This window comes from Hemiscyllium ocellatum, chromosome 7 (assembly GCF_020745735.1).
Source record: "Hemiscyllium ocellatum isolate sHemOce1 chromosome 7, sHemOce1.pat.X.cur, whole genome shotgun sequence".
NCBI lineage: Eukaryota > Metazoa > Chordata > Chondrichthyes > Orectolobiformes > Hemiscylliidae > Hemiscyllium > Hemiscyllium ocellatum.
This window is the reverse complement of record NC_083407.1, coordinates 76,426,493-76,450,984: the sequence shown is the minus strand read 5'-3', so window position 1 is coordinate 76,450,984 and position 24,492 is coordinate 76,426,493. Positions and strand designations below refer to the sequence as shown.

General features: G+C 40.9%; 1 protein-coding gene across 1 annotated transcript in view; it reads left to right on the top strand.

The window, feature by feature from the left end:
• The window catches only part of zswim2 (zinc finger, SWIM-type containing 2), a 32,068-nt gene extending 12,551 nt beyond the window's left edge, over positions 1-19,517 (top strand). The window contains exons 6-10 of the mRNA XM_060828123.1: positions 160-244; positions 4,179-4,306; positions 4,854-5,013; positions 18,261-18,498; positions 19,504-19,517. Coding sequence (XP_060684106.1) covers positions 160-244; positions 4,179-4,306; positions 4,854-5,013; positions 18,261-18,498; positions 19,504-19,517 — 625 coding nt within the window. The remainder of the gene's footprint in view (positions 1-159; positions 245-4,178; positions 4,307-4,853; positions 5,014-18,260; positions 18,499-19,503) is intronic.
• The last annotated feature ends 4,975 nt before the right edge of the window (positions 19,518-24,492 follow it).

Sequence of the window (24,492 nt, the reverse complement as noted above, 5' to 3'; positions counted from 1 at the left end):
CGTCATACTGTTCCTTCTTTTTATGGTTTTATGATCTTAATTTTTCTAATGTTAATTAAACTGAAGTACAGATTAACCAATTGCACATTGGTTATGTGCAATGCAAGGTTAATATTTAACAAATTGATACAAGCATTTTTTTTGTTAATCTTCCAAAAGGTGTTTAAGATGTCCTGATTTTCACCTTTGTCAGGAGTGTTTTCCATGCCTGAACCATCCTAAGCATGAGTTCACTTATCGAGAGGTAATTCTAGGTGCTTTCTGTAACAGTAATTTAATTGTTATTCATAAGTATGGAGTAAAGACGATGCAAAAGTAGTAGTAACAATAACTTAACTAATGATAATTGTTGTAATTAAGTATGCTTGGGGATTAGCATGGAGAAGGTTTGGGTAACCAAAACTGTTTATTGAATTATATGCATTTATATGTAGAGAAGGGACAAACCCTGCATGGTAAAAACAATGACTGCAGAAGCTGGAAACCAGATTCTGGATTAGTGGTGCTGGAAGTGCACAGCAGTCCAGGCAGCATCCGAGGAGCAGTAAAATTGACCCCCACCCTCCTCTCACTTATCTCTCCACCCTTCATGCTCTCTGCCTGTATTCATGATGAAGGGCTTTTGTCCGAAACGTCGATTTTACTGCTCCTGGGATGCTGCTTGAACTGCTGTGCTCTTCCAGCACCACTAATCTAGAAACCCTACATGACTAATATAGTGTAAATTCTATTAAATGACATGTACCTGGTGTCATTTCCTTTGATGTTATCAGCTACCATATTACTATATTACCATGTACCTTATACTGCACTGTCCTCCCCCAATATGTATTTATTCTTCTACATCATTGAAGTTTGCATTTCTGTTCATTTACTTGTATATTCACTCCCAACTAAACCTCCTGTAGCACGTCTTCAAAATCAAGCAGGGTTCTCAACGACCTTGTGCCCTTCCCTGCCAGAGCATGATCATGATTGGTGCCTGGTATGTGTTTCCTTCTTCGGTGTAAAGATTAATTTCGTCTTCTTTAATCTTTAAATAAATGTGCTATTGTGACATTTTATGTGCTGTTCTTGCTTGTGGAATGAAATGTTGTTTCCCCTGACTTGTTGTTCGGGTGAATCTGATTGGGCTTCTTCCAGATCAACTTGAGTACTGAATGGTAGTGGCGCAGTTATCGGGTAAGAAATAGACCATTATCCAAAACCCCTAGTGCTATTGTGTGTGCCATTTTCTTGGCAGTTTTACCCTATCAAGATCCCGTTTATGTGGGATCCTTTGTCACTGGGGTTGTTTCAATCACACTCTTGGGGTAGCTGATGGTGAACTGGCAGGTCATTCTGCTCTCTGTGAGATCATTCGTGCCTCAGCTTTATGAGAGAGTACTAGATCTGTCTCGGGTCTGAGTCCCAGTGTCCTGGTTATGTCTTCAAAATGGGTGTAAGGATCCTTTTCCTTGTGGTCTATTAGTTGCTGCCACAGGTCTTGAAAAATTCTCTTCTTTTTTATTTAAAGCTAATTTCCAATAGCTTCTGGGTTTAGGCTGAATTAATCTTTCAGATTACATTCTTTTCAGACTTTGTTCTAATGCATGGTGTTCTATGCAGGATTTTGCATTTGGTGAATCTTCCAAATTTTCAAACATAATCATCCTGATCATACTTGCCCTGTTCTCTGAAAGCAGTTTCTCTTCATTTGTACTCTGAGCACAGACGCTGCCATTGTGTCAGTTTTATCATTGCTTTTCTGGGTTCTAGCACCCCCAAGATTCACTTATTCGGGTCACTACCTGGAATTAAATTGGACACTGTTAATGGTGAATTCTCATTGGGTGGTATAAAACCACGTGCTCAACAAAGAATTGTTTCAGAGAGACATAGAATTTTGTGAAATTTCTCATCTCCTGTTCTGGAGTCTTTCAGACAGTCAAAGACCGTCAACGAGTTGCCAAATACCCTGTCAAGGCATATATAAAAGGCTAGAGGAGCTCTAGTCTCGGTCACTGTGCAGCATCTGAAAGGATGGAGATGGCTTATTGAGCTTAAATCTTTTTTTGTGTCAGTTAGTGAAAAGTTTTGTGTTGTGGTCTTTCTACCTCCTTCAAGAGGAAACTTGGATCTTTGTGGCATGGGCAGAATCTGTATTTAGGAGATGGACCTGCTCAGTGGTTCCTCAAGCAGAATCCGCCTAGTGAACCTTCTCTGAACTGCTTTCAATGAAAGTATCACTCCCCTTAGATAAGGTGGCCAAAATTGTGCTCATTGACCTAGGTCTCACCATTGCTCCGTACAATTGTAGCAAAACTTCTCTACTTTAACAGTCCAGCCCGTTGCAATAAAACCTAATGTTTCATTTGACATCCTAATTATTTGCTGTACCTACATGCTAACCTTGTGTGATGAATGTACAAGGACTGACAGATGCCTGTCTCCAAAATTGATCTGAAGTTTCTCTTCATTTTGCCTAATCACTTAACCTATTCCATTTCTGATCACTGCATTTGTTTCAACCTCAAGTTGCTTTCCTTCATATGTTCCCACTGTCAGCAAATTTGGTGACAACAGGATGGACCCCTTCATCCAAGACTTTGATACATATTATAAATAGTTGAGGTCTCAGCTCTGAATTTGATAGCCCTCCGCTATGTACTGTAAGGAATCCTTAAAATTACCCAGTATTGTGAGTCTGTTTCTATTACTTAACAAATCTTCTCCCATGCTAATATATCATCCAATATCATAAGCTGTCAACTTATTATGTAACACCCTATTGACTGTCTTTTGGAAATCCAAACACACGACACCTACTGGTTCCCATTTATATACCTCCCTCCCACTGCATGTTTTCAAATTGCCCTTTCACAAAACCATGTTAACCCTACCTTATGACATTATAATTGTCCTGCTATCTCTTTAATAACGGATGCTTGCAATTGTCCAAGTAACAGACATTAAGCTCACTAGCCTATCGATTCCTATTATCTATCGCCTTCATTTCTTGAACAGGAGTGTTACATTTGTGGTTTTTTTGATCTGCAGAGATCTTTATAGAATCTAGGGGACTATGGAAAATTCTATCTAGTACATGTACTATCTCTGTATTTACTTTCTTGACATTAGGATGCAGGCTTTCAATCCCATTAACATCACCTGTGACAGTGATTGTTTCAAGTTTCTTTCCTGCCTTATGCTGCTTGATTTTATACTACTCTTGGAATATTTTGCATAGTTTCACTTGTTCAAAGCATTTGCCATTTTTTTGTTTCCATTATTAATTCTTCAGTCTTGTACTCTGTGGGATCTATACTCATTTAGCCACTTATTTTCTTTTTTTTTGCAAGCTTCTGGAAACTTCTACTGCTTTTATATTTCTTGCTAGCTTTCTCTTGTATATCAGTTTTGTGTGTTTGAGTTGAAACATTGTGGATATCTGGATTAGATATTTTTAAATAAAGGTCACTGAGTGGACAGAAGAACTTTATCAAGAAATGCCTTTATTAAAATAATTACATAATTAATTAATGCTTATTTACTAGAGATCTCCTACCCGGGTTCATGACCATCAGGTTACAGTGTCTGATTGGAATATTGTTTGAAGTAGTTAGTAACCAGCCTGCTGAAGGAAAGGAGCTTCCCAGTTTTGCTTTCCTGTTACTGTAAAGATCTTCCTTGTGGGTGCAGTGTGGTATGGGAGCCGTGGTTCAGGTGGTCTAGTGCGAAAGCCTCAGAAGGAGTTTATTGATAGTTCCTGCAAAGCTTCCAAGCGACAACTGTAGCATTGAGACACAATATTTGTGCTCCAGAACATTGGATTGACAGCTATCTGAACAGCTCTTTTTGCTTTCAACAACTAAGACATATTTGCAAAAGTGTTTCTTTTTACCCTAAAGTGAATATCTGCAAAGAGAAATATGTTTTTTTTCCTTCCCCTTTGTATGGTTTATATTTGTAGACATAGGATTTGGGTTATTTAGAGGGTAAATATTCATATTTTAATATCACGAACTCTAAGCTTTTTGTTTAAGGGGATAATCCATAAATTACTCCCACCAATGACTTATTTCCTTTGGAATTTCATATTTCCACTCCAATACCAACTGCTTTAGACATGTACAGTCTTAAACATTCATTCAAGGTTTTCTAAACAGCAGAAATAGGTGTTTTTTTTTAATTTTTAGAAGAGAAATCAGCGTTGGAAACCAGTACAACAGGTTTCTGGCATGCCTTTGCCATTAGCAGTTATCAATGATCTAATGAACAGAGAAATAGTTTCCAATGACTATGATCTACTTCTGCAATTGGACAGGTAAGTGCTTTTTCAGCGGTGATGACATTTAAAGTTTTATCCATTAGAGGTAAAATAACTTAATGTCTTTTATGGGCCAGACCATAATCAGGAGAATATTTCCTTTAAATGAAAACCCTCTTTGTACAAAGAAGCACCCGGACTGAAAAAGGATAGGTGACAAGATAAATCCAGCAGTAGTGATTTTTGATGCAATGCTTGACTCGAATAGTATTGTACAAGAGGTGATTTAAGATAATAGTGGGCTCATTTCCCAGAGAGGTTTTAAATTTTTTGAGAGAAAGGACATCAGTATAACAGCACTCTATAACCTTTCATTGGGTCAGTCAAGTAATCTCTGGTTTTCCTGCCCCCGTGATGCACGCACAGAATGAGTAAGGCTCATAAAAGTCTTTTTTAAATTTGTTCTGTTTATTTTATGATAATGCTTTCATTACTTTTATGTTTTAATGAATGTAAACACAGATTCTAAAAATGTACAAATCCAGTGTCTTTCTACAGCACATTTCACTTACCTGTGAATGTAACATTTTTCATCTGTTCCAAGAAATAGATCCAACACTGTACCAGGCCACATCGTGCTGACTTTACCCTTATTAATAGTGAAAGAGCAAAGCAAACTCCTTGTGCCTGGTCAGCAGTGCCGAGTCTGTCTAAAAGCATTCCAATTAAGGCAGCAAGTTCGATGGCTGCCTTGTCATCACAAAGTAAGAACATTTTTTCATGTTATTAGCTAATTTCCATCTTTATGCATCAATTTCAGTACAAATTAGTACTTGTAAAAAGTATTATATTGCTTGCAGCCATGCTTTAGTATAAGGAGACAAGAGGTCTTTTCTCTACTTTTCTAATTAACTAGTTCATAGTTGTTATTACACTCCTCTCAAGCAAGTGCCTCTTGGTCCGGGGTGGGGGACTGTACCACTGCACCACAACAGGGTTCCAATTCTTTTCTCTATTCTGTTAGTATAGAAAAGATAGAGTATGCACTAGATTAGATTAGACTTACAGTGTAGAAACAGGCCCTTCGGCCCAACAAGTCCACACCGACCCGCCGAAGCGCAACCCACCCATACCCCTACCCCTACATTTACCCCTTACCTAACACTACGGGCAATTTAGCATGGCCAATTCACCTGACCCGCACATCTTTGGACTGTGGGAGGAAACCGGAGCACCCGGGGGAAACCCACGCAGACACGGGGAGAACGTGCAAACTCCACACAGTCAGTCGCCTGAGTCGGGAATTGAACACGGGTCTACAGGCGCTGTGAGGCAGCAGTGCTAACCACTGTGCCACCGTGCCGCCCACCGTGCCGCACTAGTTATCACAATGCTTGATCCTCCCAGTGTATCCAGAGCCAGTTTACTTTTCTCTGGCACATACTCTCACCAAATGGGTGGATAATCTTGGGCAAATGGTACAGCAGAGAGAAGATGCAGCAAGAATGGCTTTGGCACCCTTGTAGCCCTCCAAAACATTACAAACTCCTCTAATGTTCTGAATCTTTTGTAGGAGGGCCAAATAAACATTTTAATTGTCACATTTCTAGGGCCTTCCAACCTTCTAGCTTAACATGAGGCACACCAATGACCTTTAACGGATCTCTAGACTGGTCTTATAGGCCAAATTCGGGCAGACAGTAAATGCCTGAGGCTTGATCCTAAATTGCCTTTCTCTCCTGAAAGTTGCCATATCCAGATCTTGCCTCTTCTCACTCCACCTAATTCATGCAGGTTACAAGAGAGTGTGGCTTCATTGGAGATCACTTGCAAAAGTAATTGAATTGAATTTATTGTCATGTGTACCGAGGCATAGTGAAAAACTTTGTCTTGCAAGCAATACAGGCAGATCACAGAGTTAAGTAGCATAGGTAAGTAAATAATAGGTAAACAGCAGCAAAATCAAAAACACGGATACAGGTGAATGTTAAGAGTTTGTGTGTCCATTCAGTATTCTAACAACACAATGGTAGAAACTGTTAAGAAACCAGCTGTGCAGGTGTTCAGGCTTCTGTACCTATTCCCTGATGGTAGAGGTTGTAGAAAAATATTGCCAGGATGGGATGGATCTTTAAGAATGCTGGTGGCCTTTCCTTGACAGCAGGCCTGGTAGATGGATTCTATAGATGGGAGGTTGGCCTTTGTGATCGTCCGGGCCGAGTTCACCACTCTCTCTAACCGTCTCCGAATCGTACAGTTGCCATACCAGGTAGTGATACATCCAGGCAGAATGCTCTTGATGGCGCACCTATAAAAGTTGACAAGAGTATTCACCATCATGCCAAATTTCCTCAGCTACCTGAGGAAGAAGCAACATTATTGAGCCTTTGTAATCAGTGCGCCCACATGAAGAGACCAAGAAAACTTGTTGTGGATGACCACTCCCAGGAGCTTGACACACTCCACCTGTTCTACCTCTATGCTGTTAATGTGTAGGGGGATATAAGTAACATTCCGCCGAAAGTCAATAATGAGTTCCTTGGTTATGCCAGCACTGAAAGCTAGGTTGTTCTCAGTGCCCTATTTTTCCAGGTCTTCTACCTCCCATCTGTAGTCTGTATCGTCGCCATCTGAGATTCGACCGACTTTGGTGGTGTCATCAGCTAACTTGTAAATGGCATTAGTGTGGTATTTGGCGACGCAGTCATGGGTATTCAGTGAGTACAGTAGGGGGCTGAATATGCACCCCTGGGGAGGGGGTCTCCAGTGTTGAGTGTTCGAGTAGGCTCATGTAGGCTGCCTCCAGCTGCCCTGGCCGCCTTCCAAGGTGGTCGAATGGGTCGTGGGCACCACGTGATCTACTGCCTTCATCCAGTCAGCTGGCTTTGAGGATCAGAGAACTTCAAACCTGTGAGTTTAGAGAAAACATACTTTTAAAAATTACTAATAACTATGCTATTAAGTTTAAAGAGTGTAGAACAATCGTAGGAAATAGGAAACTTAGTACCAAATTCTTGGTAGTGTAGATGAGCAGAGCAATCTCTGTGTCAATGTACATAGATCCACCCAGGTGGTTAGGATTATTAAGAGGGCATACAGTGTATTAGTTTATATTGGTAGAGGGATTGAGTTTCAGAGCGTCGAGGTCATGCTGCAGCTTGACAAAACTCTAGTGAGGCCGCACATGGTATATTGTGTACAGTTCTGGTCACTGCATTATAGAAAGGATGCAGAAGCTTTGGCAAGAGTTTCAGAGGAGATTACTAGGATGTTACCTGATATGGAGGGAAGGTCTTAGGCTGAGGGACTTGAGGTTGTTTTCATTTGAGAGAAGGTGTTTGAGAGGTGACTTAATTGAACATTTAAGATAATCAGAGGTTTAGATAGGATGGACAGTGAGAACCTTTTTCCTTGGATGGTAATGGCTAGCACAAGGGGACATAGCTTTAAATTGAGGGGTGATTAGATGTAGGACAGATGTCGAGAGGTAGTTTCTTTACTCCGGGGATAGTAGGGGCGTGGAATTCCCTGCCTGCAATAGTAGTAGACTCGCCAACATTAAGGGCATTTAAATGGTCATTGGATAAATATATGGATGAAAATGGAATAGTGTAGGTTAGATTCCACTGGTCAGCGCAACATCAAGTGCCAAAGGGCTTGTATTGCACTGTAATATTCTATGTTCTATTGTAAGGAAGGTACTTGTGAAATGGGATCAGGTCCCTTGTCCCCTGTCGCTTTGTATGCCATTACTCAGCATCAATGGCAAGTTTGTACACAAATCTGGCAAACACTATACAGGACTGGTTCTCCGGTACTATTGCCATTTCATTATGGATTTGGCAGATACTTGCATGCCAAGAGCCATTGTGATACAGATGGTATTGGTGCACTTTAATCTTTGATCCAGTTTCCCTCCTTCAAAGCTGTCTTTTTGATTAAGCCATTAATGACTGATATCATGGGGTCCCATACTGCCTGGGACAGCAAGTACACGTATCCAACAGTCCACTGAGTGCCAGCAACCTGGGGAATTTCTTTCTTGCTGTAGAAATGTAGCAATGATGTGCTCACCAGATGTCATAGAGTCATAGAGATGTATAGCATGGAAACAGACCCTTCGGTCTAACCTGTCCATGCCGACCAGATATCCCAACCCAATCTAGTTCCACTTGTCAGGACCCGGCCCATATCCCTCCAAACCCTTCCTATTCATATACCCATCCAAATGCCTCTTAAATGTTGCAATTGTACCAGCCTCCATCACATCCTCTGGCAGCTCATTCCATACACGTACCACCCTCTGCGTGAAAAAGTTGCCCCTTGGGTCTCTTTTATATCTTTCCCCTCTCACCCTAAACCTATCCCCTCTAGTTCTGGACTCCCCCACCATGGGGAAAAGACTTTGTCTATTTATCTTATCCATGCCCCTCATAATTTTGTAAACCTCTATAAGGTCACCCCTCAGCCTCTGACTCTCCAGGGAAATCAGCCCCAGCCTGTTCAGCTTCTCCCTATAGCTCAAATCCTCAAACCCTGACACCATCCTTGTAATCTTTTCTGAACCCTTTCAAGTTTCACAACATCTTTCCGATAGGAAGGAGACCAGAATGGCACACAATATTCCAACAGTGGCCTAATCAATGTCCTGTACAGCCGCAACATGACCTCCCAACTCCTGTACTCAATATTCTGACCAATAAAGGAAAGCATACCAAACACCTTCTTCACTGTGGCTCCACTTTCAAGGAGCTATGACCCTGCACTCCAAGGTCTCTTGTTCAGCAACACTCTCTAGGACCTTACCATTAAGAGTATAAGTCCTGCTAAGATTTGCTTTCCCAAAATGCAGCACCTCACATTTATCTGAATTAAATTCCATCTGCCACTTCTCAGCCCATTGGCCCATCTGGTCCAGATCCTGTTGTAATCTGAGGTAACCCTCTTCGCTGTCCACTACACCTCCAATTTTGCTGTCATCTGAAAAATTACTAACTGTACCCCTTATGCTCGCATCCAAATCATTTATGTAAATGACAAAAAGTAGAGCGCCCAGCACCGATCCTTGTGGCACTCCACAGGTCACAGGCCTCCAGTCTGAAAAACAACCCTCCACCACCACCACCCTCTGTCTTCTACCTTTGAGCCAGTTCTGTGTCCAAATGGCTAGTTCTCCCTGTATTCCATGAGATCTAACCTTGCTAATCAGTCTCCCATGGGGAACCTTGTCGAACGCCTTACTGAAGTCCATATAGATCACATCTACCGCTCTGCCCTCATCAATTTTCTTTGTTACTTCCTCAAAAAACTCAAACAAGTTTGTGAGACATGATTTCCCACGCACAAAGCCACGTTGACTATCCCGAATCAGTCCTTGCCTTTCCAAATACATGTATATCCTGTCCCTCAGGACTCCCTCCAACAACTTGCCCACTACGAAGGTCAGGCTCACCGGTCTATAGTTCCCTGGCTTGTCTTTACCGCCATTCTTAAACAGTGGGATCACGTTTACCAACCTCTAGTCTGCCGGCACCTCACGTGTGACTATTGGTGATACAAATATCTCAGCAAGAGGCCCAGCAATCACTTCCCTAGCTTCCCACAGAGTTCTCGGGTACACCTGATCAAGGTCTGGGGATTTTTCCACCTTTATGCATTTCAAGACATCCAGCACTTCCTCCTCTGTAATATGAACGTTTTTCAAGATGACACCATCTATTTCCCTACATCCTATATTTTCCATGACCTTTTCCACAGTAAATATTGATGCAAAATACTCATTTAGTATCTCCCCCATTTTCTGCGGTTTCCCACAAAGGCCGCTTTGTTGATCTTTGAAGAGCCCTATTCTCTCCCTAGTTGCCCTATTGTCCTTAATGTATTTGTAAATACCCTTTGGATTCTCCTTAATTCTATTTGCTAAAGCTATCTCATGTCCCTTTTTTGCCCTCCTGATTTCCCTCTTAAGTATACTCCTACTTTCTTTATACTCTTCCAAGGATTCACTCGATCTCTCCTTCTATACCTGACATATGCTTCCTTCTTTTTCTTAACCAAACTCTCAATTTCTTTAGTCATCCAGCATTCTCTATACCTATCAGCCTTTCCATTCACCCTAACAGGAATATGCTTTCTCTGGATTCTCATTATCTCATTTCTAACGGCTTCCCATTTTCCAGCCGTCCCTTTACCTGTGAACATCTGCCCCAGTCAGCTTTTGAAAGTTCTTGCCTAATAAATTCGAAATTGGCCTTTCTCCAATTTAGAACTTCAACTTTTAGATCTGGTCTATCCTTTTCCATCACTATTTTAAATCTCATAGAATTATGGTTGCTGGTCCCAAAGTGCTCCCCCACTGACACCTCAGTCACCTGCCCTGCCTTATTTCCCAAAAGTAGGTCACCTCGTGTAAGATACAGCCGTGATCACTTCTTGTGGTGAATATACATAACAGTTAGCATGATATGCTAAGTTATTTGTAGCTTCCCCAATCCAGTGACTACTTTCACCAATTCCATCTTGAACTTGAACAGGGCTGCCTATCTTGTTTAGAGCTGAAAATGTGTTGCTGGTTAAAGCACAGCAGGTTAGGCAGCATCCAAGGAACAGGAAATTTGACGAATCGGACCAGAGCCCTTCATCAGGAATCAGGAGAGGGTGCCAGGCAGGCTAAGATAAAAGGTAGGGAGGAGGGACTTGGGGGAGGGGCGATGGAGATGTGATAGGTGGAAGGAGGTCAAGGTGAGGGTGATAGGCCGGAGTGGGGTGGGGGCGGAGAGGTCAGGAAGAGGATTGCAGGTTAGGAGGACGGTGTTGAGTTCAAGGGAATCGACTGAGACAAGGTGGGGGGAGGGGAAATGAGGAAACTGGAGAAATCCGAGTTCATCCCTTGTGGCTGGAGCTACATTTCCTCATTTCCCCTCCCCCCACCTTGTCTCAGTCGATTCCCTTGAACTCAGCACCGCCCTCCTAACCTGCAATCCTCTTCCTGACCTCTACGCCCCCACCCCACTCCGGCCTATCACCCTCACCTTGACCTCCTTCCACCTATCACATCTCCATCGCCCCTCCCCCAAGTTCCTCCTCCCTACCTTTTATCTTAGCCTGCCTGGCACCCTCTCCTCATTCCTGATGAAGGGCTCTGGCCCGCAACGTCGAATTTCCTGTTCCTTGGATGCTGCCTAACCTGCTGTGCTTTAACCAGCAACACATTTTCAGCTTCAGTCAAGCTGTGGCAACTAAAAGAATGTGAATGCCTCCTCATGTGTCTAAGATGTGCCGAGCGACCATTCACCATTTTAGCAAGAGTCCAAAATTACATTTTGGTTCTGAAACCCTGCATAAAATAAGTGGTTAGGACTCACAAGATTTCCTTGGATTGGCAGAAGCTGTTGTTGGTCGCCATGTACATCTTAGCTTTTGGTTTGGCATTCAAACTACTTCGGTGGTAGTGTACATCGATGACAGGACAGGTTTGATGATGTTCTGTTCATCTGTAACAATGGAGGCACCAATTAAGGGCAGCAACTGTGCCCTCTCCTTTCAAACACTGCTTCATTGTCGGACCCTTTTATCTCCAGACTGAACTAGGGCCAAATAGATAAAATTGCCAAAGGAATGCAAATTTGTTGAAGTATCTTGGGTGATCAGTCTGAATTGCTCACAGCCTATGAAAGCTTCCTATTGAAAGCTGAAGTGTAAACCAAAGATTTCAGTAATCTCCCAATATTTAGTATTTCCTCACCAACCTTTTGTCATCATAAAATATCACCAGCGCACCTGTCAATCGTGTAGTAGAATGTACCAATGTATCAGCATCTGAGCTGATTGAGGATGCAGGAAGTGCTTTCTCAGAGGAATCTGTGACTACTTCTTCAGAGATGGTGGAGCAGATATTGGCTCTCTGTTGAGAGCAGAGACTTTGTGGATGCTTCTGGTGCTTGCAGAAGGCAAGACAGGAAATGAGTAGCAAAACAGGAGTGGAAGCTTGGTGGACATCACTTGACAATGGACCTCACTTGGTTGCTAGGGGCATGTAGTCTCGGCATCACCATGAGAGGTCTTTACCCTCATATATGGGCTCAAGCATCCTCTCCTTGTATGGAGTGAGGAGGTGAATGTCAGATATCCTACCACCCATAATGTCTCTTTTAGCTCAATTGAGGGCTATATTCTCCTGCAATGTGACCGAGGTAGGGATTGAGTGAAACATATCTGTTAGTTAGTTGTGCAGACGGAGTACAGGTGTCGAGTGAAATGGAAGCATGGAGGGCAGGAAGGGTGTTTTTGTTTTGGAACTGCCTATTGTTGATCTTTTTGTACTCAACGCTCTTTATTTTTTAAACTCCATACCTGTGCTTGTGCGTATTGATGTCACAATTCATTACTTGTCTCAGAATTAGTAAATAACAAAATTCCTCTTTTTTTCACTCAAAAAAACTTCTTAGTTGTCTTCTTAATTTTGAGTAGTACTATGTTTGAACTTAGTTAAAAATCGCACAACACCAGGTTACAGTCCAACAGATTTAATTGGAAGCACTAGCTTTCAGAGCACCACTCCTTCATCAGGTGGTTGTGGAACTGATCTTTTGTGTCACTAAACAGGTTATGAGAAAAACAGGAATTGATTCAATTCTCTCCATCTGTTCAGAACAATATCTATCACTCATTTTTATTCCCTCATCAAAAATGCAATTAATCATATCTGACTTTGTGCCTTGCGGAAGAGTTCTCAAATATTTTCCAACATTAAAATCTACCTTTCAAGGTAAAGAAAACTTTTCATTATGATGCCCAGTCCTATACATTGTAGTTGTTTAAAATGGCATCATCATACTACCATATGGTGGCTCACTCTCTCGACGGAGCAGGTAAGGGCTGTTTGGCAGTGTCTGTTTGTAGACGCGGTTACGTTTGTTTAACGGTTTAAATTTAGAAGTTTTTTTTAAAATAAAGTGCGGAACGGACCCAGAAGCTGGTGTAGCACAAGCTTACCTGGGTAGGTTTTTTTTCCTATAAAGACGCACAGGGGAAGAACCCGAGGCACTACAGGGGTAGTGCCTCCCACCCGCCCTCCTCCTCTAACCTAATAATAAGACTCATTGTGGGAAGCAGGCAAGTGCTGCATTTTGCTTGTTCTATTCTTTAGACCTAGTTATTTTTTAAAGGTTACTTTTAGAGGGATGGCAGTGAAGGCAGTGCAATGTTCCTCTTGCAACATGTTTGAGGTGAGGGATGCCATGGTCGTCCATGCTGATTACACTTGCAGGAAGTGCACCCATCTCCAGCTCCTCCAAGACCTTGTTAGGGAACTGGCGCTGGAGTTGGATGAACTTAGGATCATTCGGGAGGCAGAGGGGGTTATAGGTCGGAGCTTTAGGGAAGTAGTAACTCCAAAGATTGCAAACAGAAGGGTGACAGTGAGGGGGACTGGGAGGAAGCAGCCAGTGCAGGGACCTCCTGCGGCCGTTCCCCTCAAGAACAAGTATACCGTTTTGGATACTTGTGGGGGGGGGGGACTTACCAGGGGTAAGCAGTGGGGTTCAGGCCTCTGGCACGGAGCCTGTCCCCGCTGCTCAGAAGGGAAGGGTGGAGAAGAGCAGAGCAATAGTTATTGGGGACTCGATAGTTCGGGGCACAGATAGGCGGTATTGTGGGGGCGAGAGAGACTCACGCTTGGTATGTTGCCTCCCAGGTGCAAGGGTACGTGACATCTCTGATCGTGTTTTCCGGGTCCTTAAGGGGGAGGGGGAGAGCCCAAAGTCATGGTCCACATTGGCACCGACGACATAGATAGGAAGAGGGATGAGGATGTTAGGCAGGCTTTCAGGGAGCTAGGTTGGAAGCTCAGATTTAGAACAAACAGAGTTGTTGTCTCTGGTTTGTTACCTGTGCCATGTGATAGAGGGTCGAGGAATGGGGAGAGAGAACAGTTAAATGCGTGGATACAGGGATGGTGCAGGAGGGAGGGATTCCGGTATCTGGATAACTGGGGTTCTTTCTGTGGAAGGTGGGACCTCTATAAACAGGATGGTCTACACACTGAACCTGAGGGGCACCAGTATCCTTGGGGGGAGGTTTGCTAGTGCTCTTTGGGAGGGTTTAAACTAACTCTGCAGGGGCATGGGAACCTAGACTGTAGCTTTAGGGTGCAGGACCTTGAGTGTAGGGAGGTTAGGAACATGGCATCAATCTCGAAGGAGGGTGCCTGTAAACAGGAAGGTGGCTTGAAGTGTGTATACTTCAATGCAATAAGTATACGAAATAAGGTAGGTGAACTTGCAGTGTGGGTTGGCACCTGGGATTTCGATGTTGTGGCTATTGCGGAGACATGGGTAGAACAGGGACAGGATTGGCTGTTGCAGGTTCCAGGGTTTAAATGTTTTAGTAGGGTCAGAGGTGGGGGTAAAAGAGGGGGAGGTGTGGCATTGCTTGTCAAGGATAGTATTACAGGGGGTGGAAAGGATGATGGATGAAGACATGCCATCTGAGGTAGTTTGGGCTGAGGTTAGAAATAGGAAAGGTGAGGTCACCCTGTTAGGAGTTTTCTACAGGCCTCCTAATAGTCCTAGAGACGTAGAAGAAAGGATTGCAAGGATGATTCAGGAAAAGAGTGAAAGTAATAGGGTGGTTGTTATGGGGGACTTTAACTTTCCAGATATTGATTGAGAAAGCTATAGTTCGAGTACGTTAGATGGGTCGGTGTTTGTCCAATGTGTGCAGGAGGGTTTCCTGACACAATATGTAGACAGGCCAACAAGAGGTGAGGCCATACTGGATTTGGTTCTATATAATGAACCAGGCCAGGTGTTAGTATTGGAGGTAGGTGAGCACTTTGGGGACAGTGACCACAATTCGGTGACCTTTACTCTAGTGATGGAGAGGGATATGTGTGCACTGTAGGGCAAGAGTTATAGCTGGGGGCAGGGAAATTATGATGCAGTGAGGCATGACTTAGGATGCGTGGCTTTGAAAAGTAGGCTTCAAGGAAAGGATGCAATCGATATGTGGAGCTTGTTCAAGGAGCAACTATTGAATGTCCTTGATAAGTATGTACCTGTCAGGCAGCGAGTAAAGGGTCGTGTGAGGGAGCCGTGGTTTAATAAGGAATTGGAATCCCTTGTTAAAGGGAAGAGGGCGGCCTATGTAAAGATGAGGTGTGAAGATTCAATTGGGGTGATTGAGATTATAAGGTAGCCAGGAAAGATCTAAAGAGAGAGCTAAGAGCAGCAAGGAGGGGACATGAAAATTCCTTGGTTGGTAGGATTAGGGAAAACCCAAAGGCTTTCTATAGGTATGTCAGGAATAAAAGAATGACTAGGGTGAGAATAGGTCCAGTCAAGGATAGTAGTGGGAAGTTTTGGGAGGCTGAAGAGATTGGGGAGACACTGAATGAATACTTTTCGTCAGTATTCACTCAGGAGTAGGACATTGTTGCTGATGTGAATATTGAGTCACAATTAATTAGAATGGATGGCTTTGAGGTATGTAGGGAAGAGGTGTTGGAAATTCCGGAAAGGGTGAAACTAGATAAGTCCCCTGTGCCTGATGGCATTTATCCTAGGATTCTCTGGGAAGCAAGGGAGGAGATTGCAGAGCCATTGGCCTTGATTTTTATGTCCTCGTTGGCTGCAGGAATAGTGCCAGAAGACTGGGGGATAGCAAATGTGGTTCCCTTGTTCAAGAGGGGGAGTAGGGATAATCCTAGTAACTATAGGCCGGTGAGTCTCACTTCTGTTGTGGGCAAAGTCTTAGAGAGAATTGTAAGGGATTGGATTTATGAACATCTGGATAGGGAATAATGTGATCAAGGATAGTCAGCATGGTTTTGTGAAGGGCAGGTCGTGCCTCACAAACCTTATTGAATTCTTTGAGAAGGTGACTAAGGAGGTGGACGAGGGTAAAACAATAGATGTGGTGTATATGGATTTTAGGAAGGTGTTTGATAAAGTTCCCCATGGTAGGCTACTGCAAAAAATACAGAGGTATGGCATTGAGGGTGCGTTAGAGATTTGGATTAAGAATTGGCTGGCTGGAAGAAGGCAGAGGGTAGTAGTTGATGGTAAAGGTTCATCTTGGAGTGCAGTTACTAGCGGTGTTTCACAAGGATCTGTTTTGGGACCATTGCTGTTTGTCAGTTTTATAAATGACCAGGAGGAGGGGCTAGAAGGTTAGGTGAGCAAGTTTGCGGATGATACGAAAGTCGGTGGAGTTGTTGACAGTGAGGAAGGATGTGGCAGCTTACAGCGGGATATAGATAAGCTGCAGAGCTGGGCAGAAAGGTGGCAAATGGAGTTCAATGGAGGTAAGTATGAAGTGATTCACTTTGGTAAGAGTAACAAGAAGATGGAGTACTGGGCTAATGGTCGGATACTTGGTAGTGTGGATGAGCAGAGGGATCTTGATGTCCATGTACACAGATCTCTGAAAGTTGCCACCCAGGTAAATAGTGCTGTGAAGAAGGCATATGGCGTACTGGCTTTTATTGGTAGAGGAATTGAGTTCCGGAATCCTGAGGTCATGTTGCAGTTGTATAAGACTCTGGTGCGGCCGCATCTAGAGTATTGTGTGCAGTTTTGGTCGCCATACTATAGGAAGGATGTGGAGGCACTGGAATGGGTGCAGAGGAGGTTTACCAGGATGTTGCCTGGTATGGTAGGAAGACCATATGAGGAAAGGCTGAGGCACTTGGGGCTGTTTTCATTGGAGAAAAGAAGGTTTAGGGGTGACTTCATAGAGGTATACAAGATGATTAGGGGTTTAGATAAGGTTGACAATGAGAACCTTTTTCCACGTTTGGAGTCAGCTATTACGAGGGGGCATAGCTTTAAATTAAGGGGTGGTAGGTATAGGACAGATGTTAGGGGTAGATTCTTTACTCAGCGAGTCGTGAGTTCTTGGAATGTCCTGCCAGTAGCAGTGGTGGACTCTCCCTCTTTATGGGCATTCAAACAGGCATTGGATAGGGATATGGAGGATAGTGGGCTAGTGTAAGTTAGGTGGGCTTGGATCAGCGCAACATCGAGGGCCAAAGGGCCTGTATTGCGCTGTATTTTTCTATGTTCTATATATACTTGTGTAAAAGTTTATCTCATGTAAAAGTCGACCCCTTATTTTTGACAAATTTGTTAATGTTAATGTTCCTGAGGTTCATTACATAGGAGAATAATTGGAGGGAAATGGAAAAATTTGGCGGGCAAGTTCAAAATGCATACATATTCAGAATTTAATATATATTTCACTTTAGGTGTGCCATTATACCAGGCCATGATGATATTGAATAGTGTGATTTTGCAGGATTTCAATGAATCTTTGACATGTTAAATTTTCATACCGGTATATATAAATAATATTTACTACCAGTAATTCATTCTTGTTTCTCTTTCTTTTATCCGGTAGTTACCTTTACTGTAATTGGTTGTGTTTTTCTTCTTTACCCGGGATTAGTTGAGCGATAAAATCGACTTATGCTAATAATACGGTATTTTGAACTGCAGCATGAATTTCAGCCCCTCAAAACTAGAGCCCATGTAATAGTTGACACTATAAATTGAACCTTTAAAAATAGTCAAAAAAAGTTGACTTTTACACGAGTATATACGGTATTTCCAACCTGTTCCATGAATGGCTTCCAGACAGAGGTAGGCCTACTGCCAATGGCTAACCTAGCTAATTAAATAAAGCTTTCCCCTGAAGATCACTGGTTCGTTCAGTCAAATCGGTGAAACCATAAACAAGAAATATTTTGTATCACTTATATTCATGCTGACTTATTTTATTACTGTTAACTGATGGAGAAAAGTAACCACCTATGATTATATAAATGTTATATATCTGTACATGTAACTTTTTTATCTCTTTACATATTTGGTATATGGAGCAATGTTAAATCAATCTTGTTTTCAAGGTGAAGTAATTTATTTTATTGTGTCATAGTTGGAGGGGCATATTGTTGTATAAATAATGGTACATGTGAACCTTAACTATTAATAACATTTCTTGTTTTAACAAGTTTCACAAAGACTGCATTGACCATTGGCTATTGCATGAATCAAATTCATGTCCAATTGATGGACACGCAGTCTATAATCCATTAACCTGGGATGAAGGATCAAGCAGATGCAAAAAGAGAGAGGCATTCACCAATTCTGAGCATTCCAGCTCTAATATTCAACCGGATAAACCTCAGTTTGCTATTCCAGTGATTGGTTACCATTCATCACTGAGAAAAAGCAGCAATCAAACCTATGGTCAGCTAAATCAAAACCAACGTCAAAGAGGATATGGAGATCAAAATTCTATAAACATCACAAAGGATTTTGCTGTAAATGGATTAAATTACTTCCGTTTGAATGAAATAAAAAATGAAACCAGCATAGATCAAGGTCATAATGCACAACATCCAATACCTGAAGGAATGTTTGAAGAGCATGCCCCACATCTTTTACCTGATACAAGAGGTAAAAATAATTCTGCATCTGTTCAAGTTGAAGCAAAGTCAAAGGACTCTAAAGATAGTCAAATAAAGAAAAGCAATATTGTCATTAGCAAGACTCATAGCGCAGGTTTAAGTGGTACATCGATATTGCAGTCCATGCACAACAGCAAATCTAACTCAACAGAATTATCACCGCAACAGATCTTACAGGTGGAGCTTTGTCCACATGACAGTAGTTCCATACTGAGAACTCAAAGCAGTGGGCTTAAAGGTGAAATCAGAAAACAAGTTGGACTCCTTTCAAGAAAAGTCAGATGTGCATCCATGAGTTCAGCCACCGAATGTGTGAGCCTTGCTATGGAAGGAGTTGCAGTGAACACCAGATTATAAAGCCATTCAATTATTGTAGCATATTGTCCAGCAAGAAGTTTAAAATTATTAATACAGCTGTTACTTGAAATTTGTAAAACCTGTTTTCTAGTAACAGTTTAAAAATCGTGGACAAAATCACAAAGTGTTTGGAAATCCACAATTCATGCATGACTCTCTAAGAAAGCAGAAACTCAAAGTTATCCCACAGAAATTTCAAAAATGAGAGCCTTTACCTATATTGCAAAATCTAATTAACCAAGAATAACAAAAAGGTAGCATTAAAATATAGTAGCATATCACTTGACTTGAGTGTTTTAATAAATGAGTCAATGTCTCTACCAGGTTTTATAGTCTATATTTTTTTGTTCAGAATACTACTCCTAATTACGTGTGGGAATATTTTAGTTTATAGTGTTTCTTGATCATTCATTTTATTTTGAATCAGGTGAAGATGTGTAGCCCATTATAGTTTTTTTTTCTTTTGATTAGTGTTATTCCAAGGAATAAAATGCAGTTAGTACAACAGAACTTAGTATTTAAAAAATCAACTCTTGCATTTTTGTCAGATACCGCAGGCTATCCTAAAACATCAACTCTGTCACACTTTAGACTAGTTAATAATGGACATGTTAAATATTATGAGATAATATATTTGATATTAAATAATACATAGTATAGAAAATTATATTTGACAGCATTTACTGAACATAACAGCAATGTTATGAAATCGTTACTTCCAGTTAATGGTGGTAATATGCTGTAAATTAATAATCCAGAAAATAATGAATTTGCAGTTATTGTTGTATAAAAGAATAGCTCAAAGCAGATTATTATCATCTGAATCATTTTATTAAATTGACCTACTTATTTGAAAGAAGCAACAGAAAATCCAACAACTCATCTGACTAATATCAAGTTTGATATTACTTGAAAAAACAACAAGGAAGGGTACTCCAGTTCACCTGCTTGGAATATGGAAAAAAGTTGACTTAACTTAAATATGATTAAAAGAGACTGTTAACGACATATCCTGACTTTTTTATTTTAAAGAGTTTATTGTGGTTCATAACTTTTTAGCAACATAATAAACTCATTAGTTTATAAAATAAAAATACATTTGTTTTTATTTCATTGCTGTCAACTTAATTAAATACACATTCTCCTCTATCTTTGATGCTGTTGTTCCCAGTAAACATTTACTGCATCCACCTTGACTGTTCCACACTAACATGGCCCATTCACACTTAACTGTTAACACAAAATCATTTGTAATCAATCCTCTCATGAGTTGACATTTTAATTGATTTTCTCTCTTTGGGTACTATATCACTCCCATCCAAAACCAGTGATAGCAATTGATGTTCTTAAATGTAGTTATTGTACCCTCATAAAAATATGCCCATCTTTTCCACGAGGCTATATCTAAATTTCTATAATCAAGTATAGACCAACCTGGCTGTGACAAAAATGTGGATATTCTGTGGTGTGGAAGTGTGGTGTATTATCTACTTTCATTCTCCTTGTCCACTTTGCATTCTTTGAAAAGGTTGAGCAAAACATCCTCTTCCAATGCCTCTCCTCCCTTGTCTAGTTCTTTGGGACTGCCACCATTTTGTTCTACTCTTTCCTATTAAATTATAGTGAGTGCATCTTGAACCACAATTTTTTTTTACTGCCCTTACTTTCAGAATCTACATGGAAGGACCTATTCTTGGCCCCCTGTTCTTTCTTATCTATATGTTGTCCCTTGGGCAGCATCCACTAAAGGCACTAGTTCAGCTTTCATGCGTATGCTTGAAGTGATGTATATTGTCTTGGACCTTTTTTTGAAGAGAGGTTTTAAGACCAAGGCACAGAGGTGTCTATTTGAATCCAATAAAGTGAACAGCTTGTGAGACCTTGTGTTTTTTTAAAGTTGGAGCAGGCTCAATGGATGGAGTCAAGCTCTCCCAGAGACAGGATTTTCAGTAGCAATTGCTGTGATCTTGAAGCAGAGTTTGGAAGCTGCAGTACATCTCTCCCTGCTGCTCTCTCTTTCAGACTTTTATTTTGATGTTTATCCTCCTGTTTAGTAGTTAAGTAATCCATTATTCTGTTAAGTTTTTCAATAGTTGTTTTTCCTATTTCCTTTTTTGTTGTATTTTAACTATTGTGTATGAATAAAGTGTGTTTTGTTTCAAGACTGGTAGTTTGACCAATCAAATTGCATCTGGAATACAAGGCCTGGCACTTGCCTTTAAGATATGAAAAAGTTAGGGTCTAGGCCATCTTAATTTATTTTGATGGGGCTTGGTCTTGTCTATAACAATGCTGAAGATACTAACATGTACTAATGATGTCACTTTAGATAGATATCACCAGCACCTGATGGTTTCCATCTCCGGGTATTAAAATAAATGGGAAAGGAAATTACAGATGCAGTAATCCAAATGATTTGGAGATGCCGGTGTTGGACTGGCATGTACAAAGTTAAAAATCACACAACACCAGGTTATAGCCCAATAGGTTCAATTGGTAGCACTAGCTTTCGGAGTGATTAGATTAGATTCCCTACAGTGTGGAAATAGGTTCTTTGGCCCAACTAGTCCACACTGACCCTCCAATGAGTAACCCACCCAGACCCATTCCCCCTAACTCTATGGGCAATTTAGCAATGACCAATTCACATCTTTGGACTGTGGGAGGAAACCGGAGCACCTGGAGGAAACCCACAAAGACACAGGGGGAATGTGCAAACTCCACACAGACAGTCACCCGAGGCTGGAATTGAACCCTAGTCCCTGGTGCTGTGGGGCAATAGTGCTAGCCACTGAACCACTGTGCTTCATCAGGTAGTTGTGCAGTGCACAATTGTAAGACACATAATCTATAGCAGAAGTTTACAGTGTGATGTAGCTGAAATTATACATTGAAAAAAAACTGGATTGTTTGTTAGGTCTCGCATCTGTTTGACCATGTTAGCTTCACTTCTTTCATACGTAAATTACAAATTCACCCCACATATTTGTGGGGTGAATTTGTACTTGCAGAATTACATTGTACTTTGCTCAAAAACTGCATGAATCCACGTAAGTCTCTGTTAACCCATGTTTTAAATTAGAATCAATCTAAACAGTATGGCACAGACAACAGGACACAGGGGGCTTAACACCTTCAATGTATTATCTGGGCTGACACCAATTGATAAAGTTAACCTGTGAATGTAAGTTTTAAAAAAAAGTTTTGTGATTTACATATGAAAGAAGTGAAACGAACATGATCATTCTAACAGATGAGAGACTTAACAAACAATCAAGATATTTTTCAATGTATAATTTCAGTTACATCACACTAAACTTTTGCTATAGATTCTGTGTCTTACAATTGTGTCCTCCACAACCACCTGATGAAGGAGCAGCGCTCTGAAAGCTAGTGCTTCCAATTAAACCTGTTGTGTGACTTTTAATGCATTAATCCAAGGTTTTCAAAATTGGACTGGAAAATTACAAATGTTATTCTGTTAATTAAGAAAGGTGGAAGAGACAAGGTAAGCAACTATAAACCAGTCTAAAGTTCATTGTGGGAAGTTACCAAAATCAGGGACAAAATAACTGAGTAGTTATATACATTTGAGCATTGTGATAAGAATGCATCTACGGGTATAATCTATATCAACTTCCAGAAGAAATTGCAGGCAACTTATTGACATGGCTGATAAATTGAGTGGAAAGTCAAAAAAGAACATGAAGGATAATAGCTCTGTACGCTGGCAAGATGTCGCAAGTGTGTTTCTCTAATATCTACATGGCAAAACACTTGAATTTATATTCATTAATGCAAATCAATAAGAGAAGAAACCCAAAAAAAAATGAGAGCAAGTCATTCTTCAGATTCCATTTGAAGTAGTAGATCCATTGTGGGTATCACACCACAAGCTGGATACACTAACCGTAGAGAGGAGGTGGCGCAGATTCACAAGGAGGCTAGTGGAGTTAATTGATTAAATTATGAGGGGACTGGTTAAATCAACTTGGTGCGGGTGTTCTGATCAAGTTCATTAAAATAATAGAAGACTTTTGTAAGATAGATAAAAAGGAAAGTTTCTGCTGGCGGAATAGGGCAATCTTAAAATTAGAGCCAGAACATTAACAGTGAATTCAGGAAGCACAATTTCACACAAAAGGTACTGAAAATTTGGACGCTGGGTTAACTCAAACCTTCAAGATTGAGGTTAAAACATTTTTGTCAGGCAAGGGAATGAATCGAAAGTGGGTAAAAGAAGATGAGTTAGAGATCCACCATGACATAACTGAATACCTGTTTTGGACAAATTGCAAATATAACATTTCCCTCCCTGTTCTTATCCCCCCCCCAAATCTCATATCCTCAGGGTTTGGAACTAGTTCATCATTCCTTCAAAGTTAAAAATCTCACAACACCAGGCTATAGTCCAACAGGTTTAATTGGAAGCACACTAGCTTTTGGAGCAACGCTCCTTCATCAGGTGATAGTGGCTAGAAAGCTAGTGTGCTTCCAATTAAACCTGTTGGACTATAACTTGGTGTTGTGTGATTTTTAACTTTGTACAACCCAGTCCAACACTGGCATTCCAAGTCATTCCTTCACTGTCACTCAAAATTTGGAGCTCTCTTTCTAACAGCAGGTGAATGAATTAAAATTAAACTCCTACTGTTAATCTCAATTGGAATCTCCATGTTCCTCAGCTTCTACAATTTTCCTCTCAATACCATGCTGTCCTGCAGCCTCTCAGAAAATATCTGGCCCTGACTACCTCTAATCATTATCTCATTGCTATTTGTGCACAAATTATCTGCAGCATTTCTGATAATAAAATGACTATAATATACTTCATTGACTGTAACGTCTGTGGGATGTCCTGAAGTTATGAAAGAGTCACAGCATAAGCAGTATTAGGTGGGAAATTGTTCACTTTATTGAATGAGCTCTTCCATAACACAATATTGCAACTCACACAATTTTGTAAAGAGATGATTGCAAGTATTTTCAGCCACTGTCATGTATTGTAGAAGTTTCCTCATCTTCTCTTGAGATGTTTTGCAGCTCATGATTTCAGAATACATTTCATTTGTGAGGCCAAACCCCATCATTTGATCTGCAAGCTCTTCTACATTTTGCACCTTCTGAACAAGATTCGCCCAGTTTTGTTGCACAAAGGTTTTCTTGTCTGTTGTTGCAAAACATGGAAAGAAATGTAAGAATTAATGTCACGCCTAAATGTAAGAAATTAAAAGACAGAATTTAAAGAAATCAAACTTAAAATCTGCTTTGACAACATGTGATGTTAACATCATGAAACTGAATATTATAACACCTCCTTTTACCTGATTGGAAAAGCTAATCATTTTTTAAAAAATCTTTCAGCTATTATTCTGAAACAATTAGAAAAAAAAACCTTCTAGCTCAAATTTCTTTT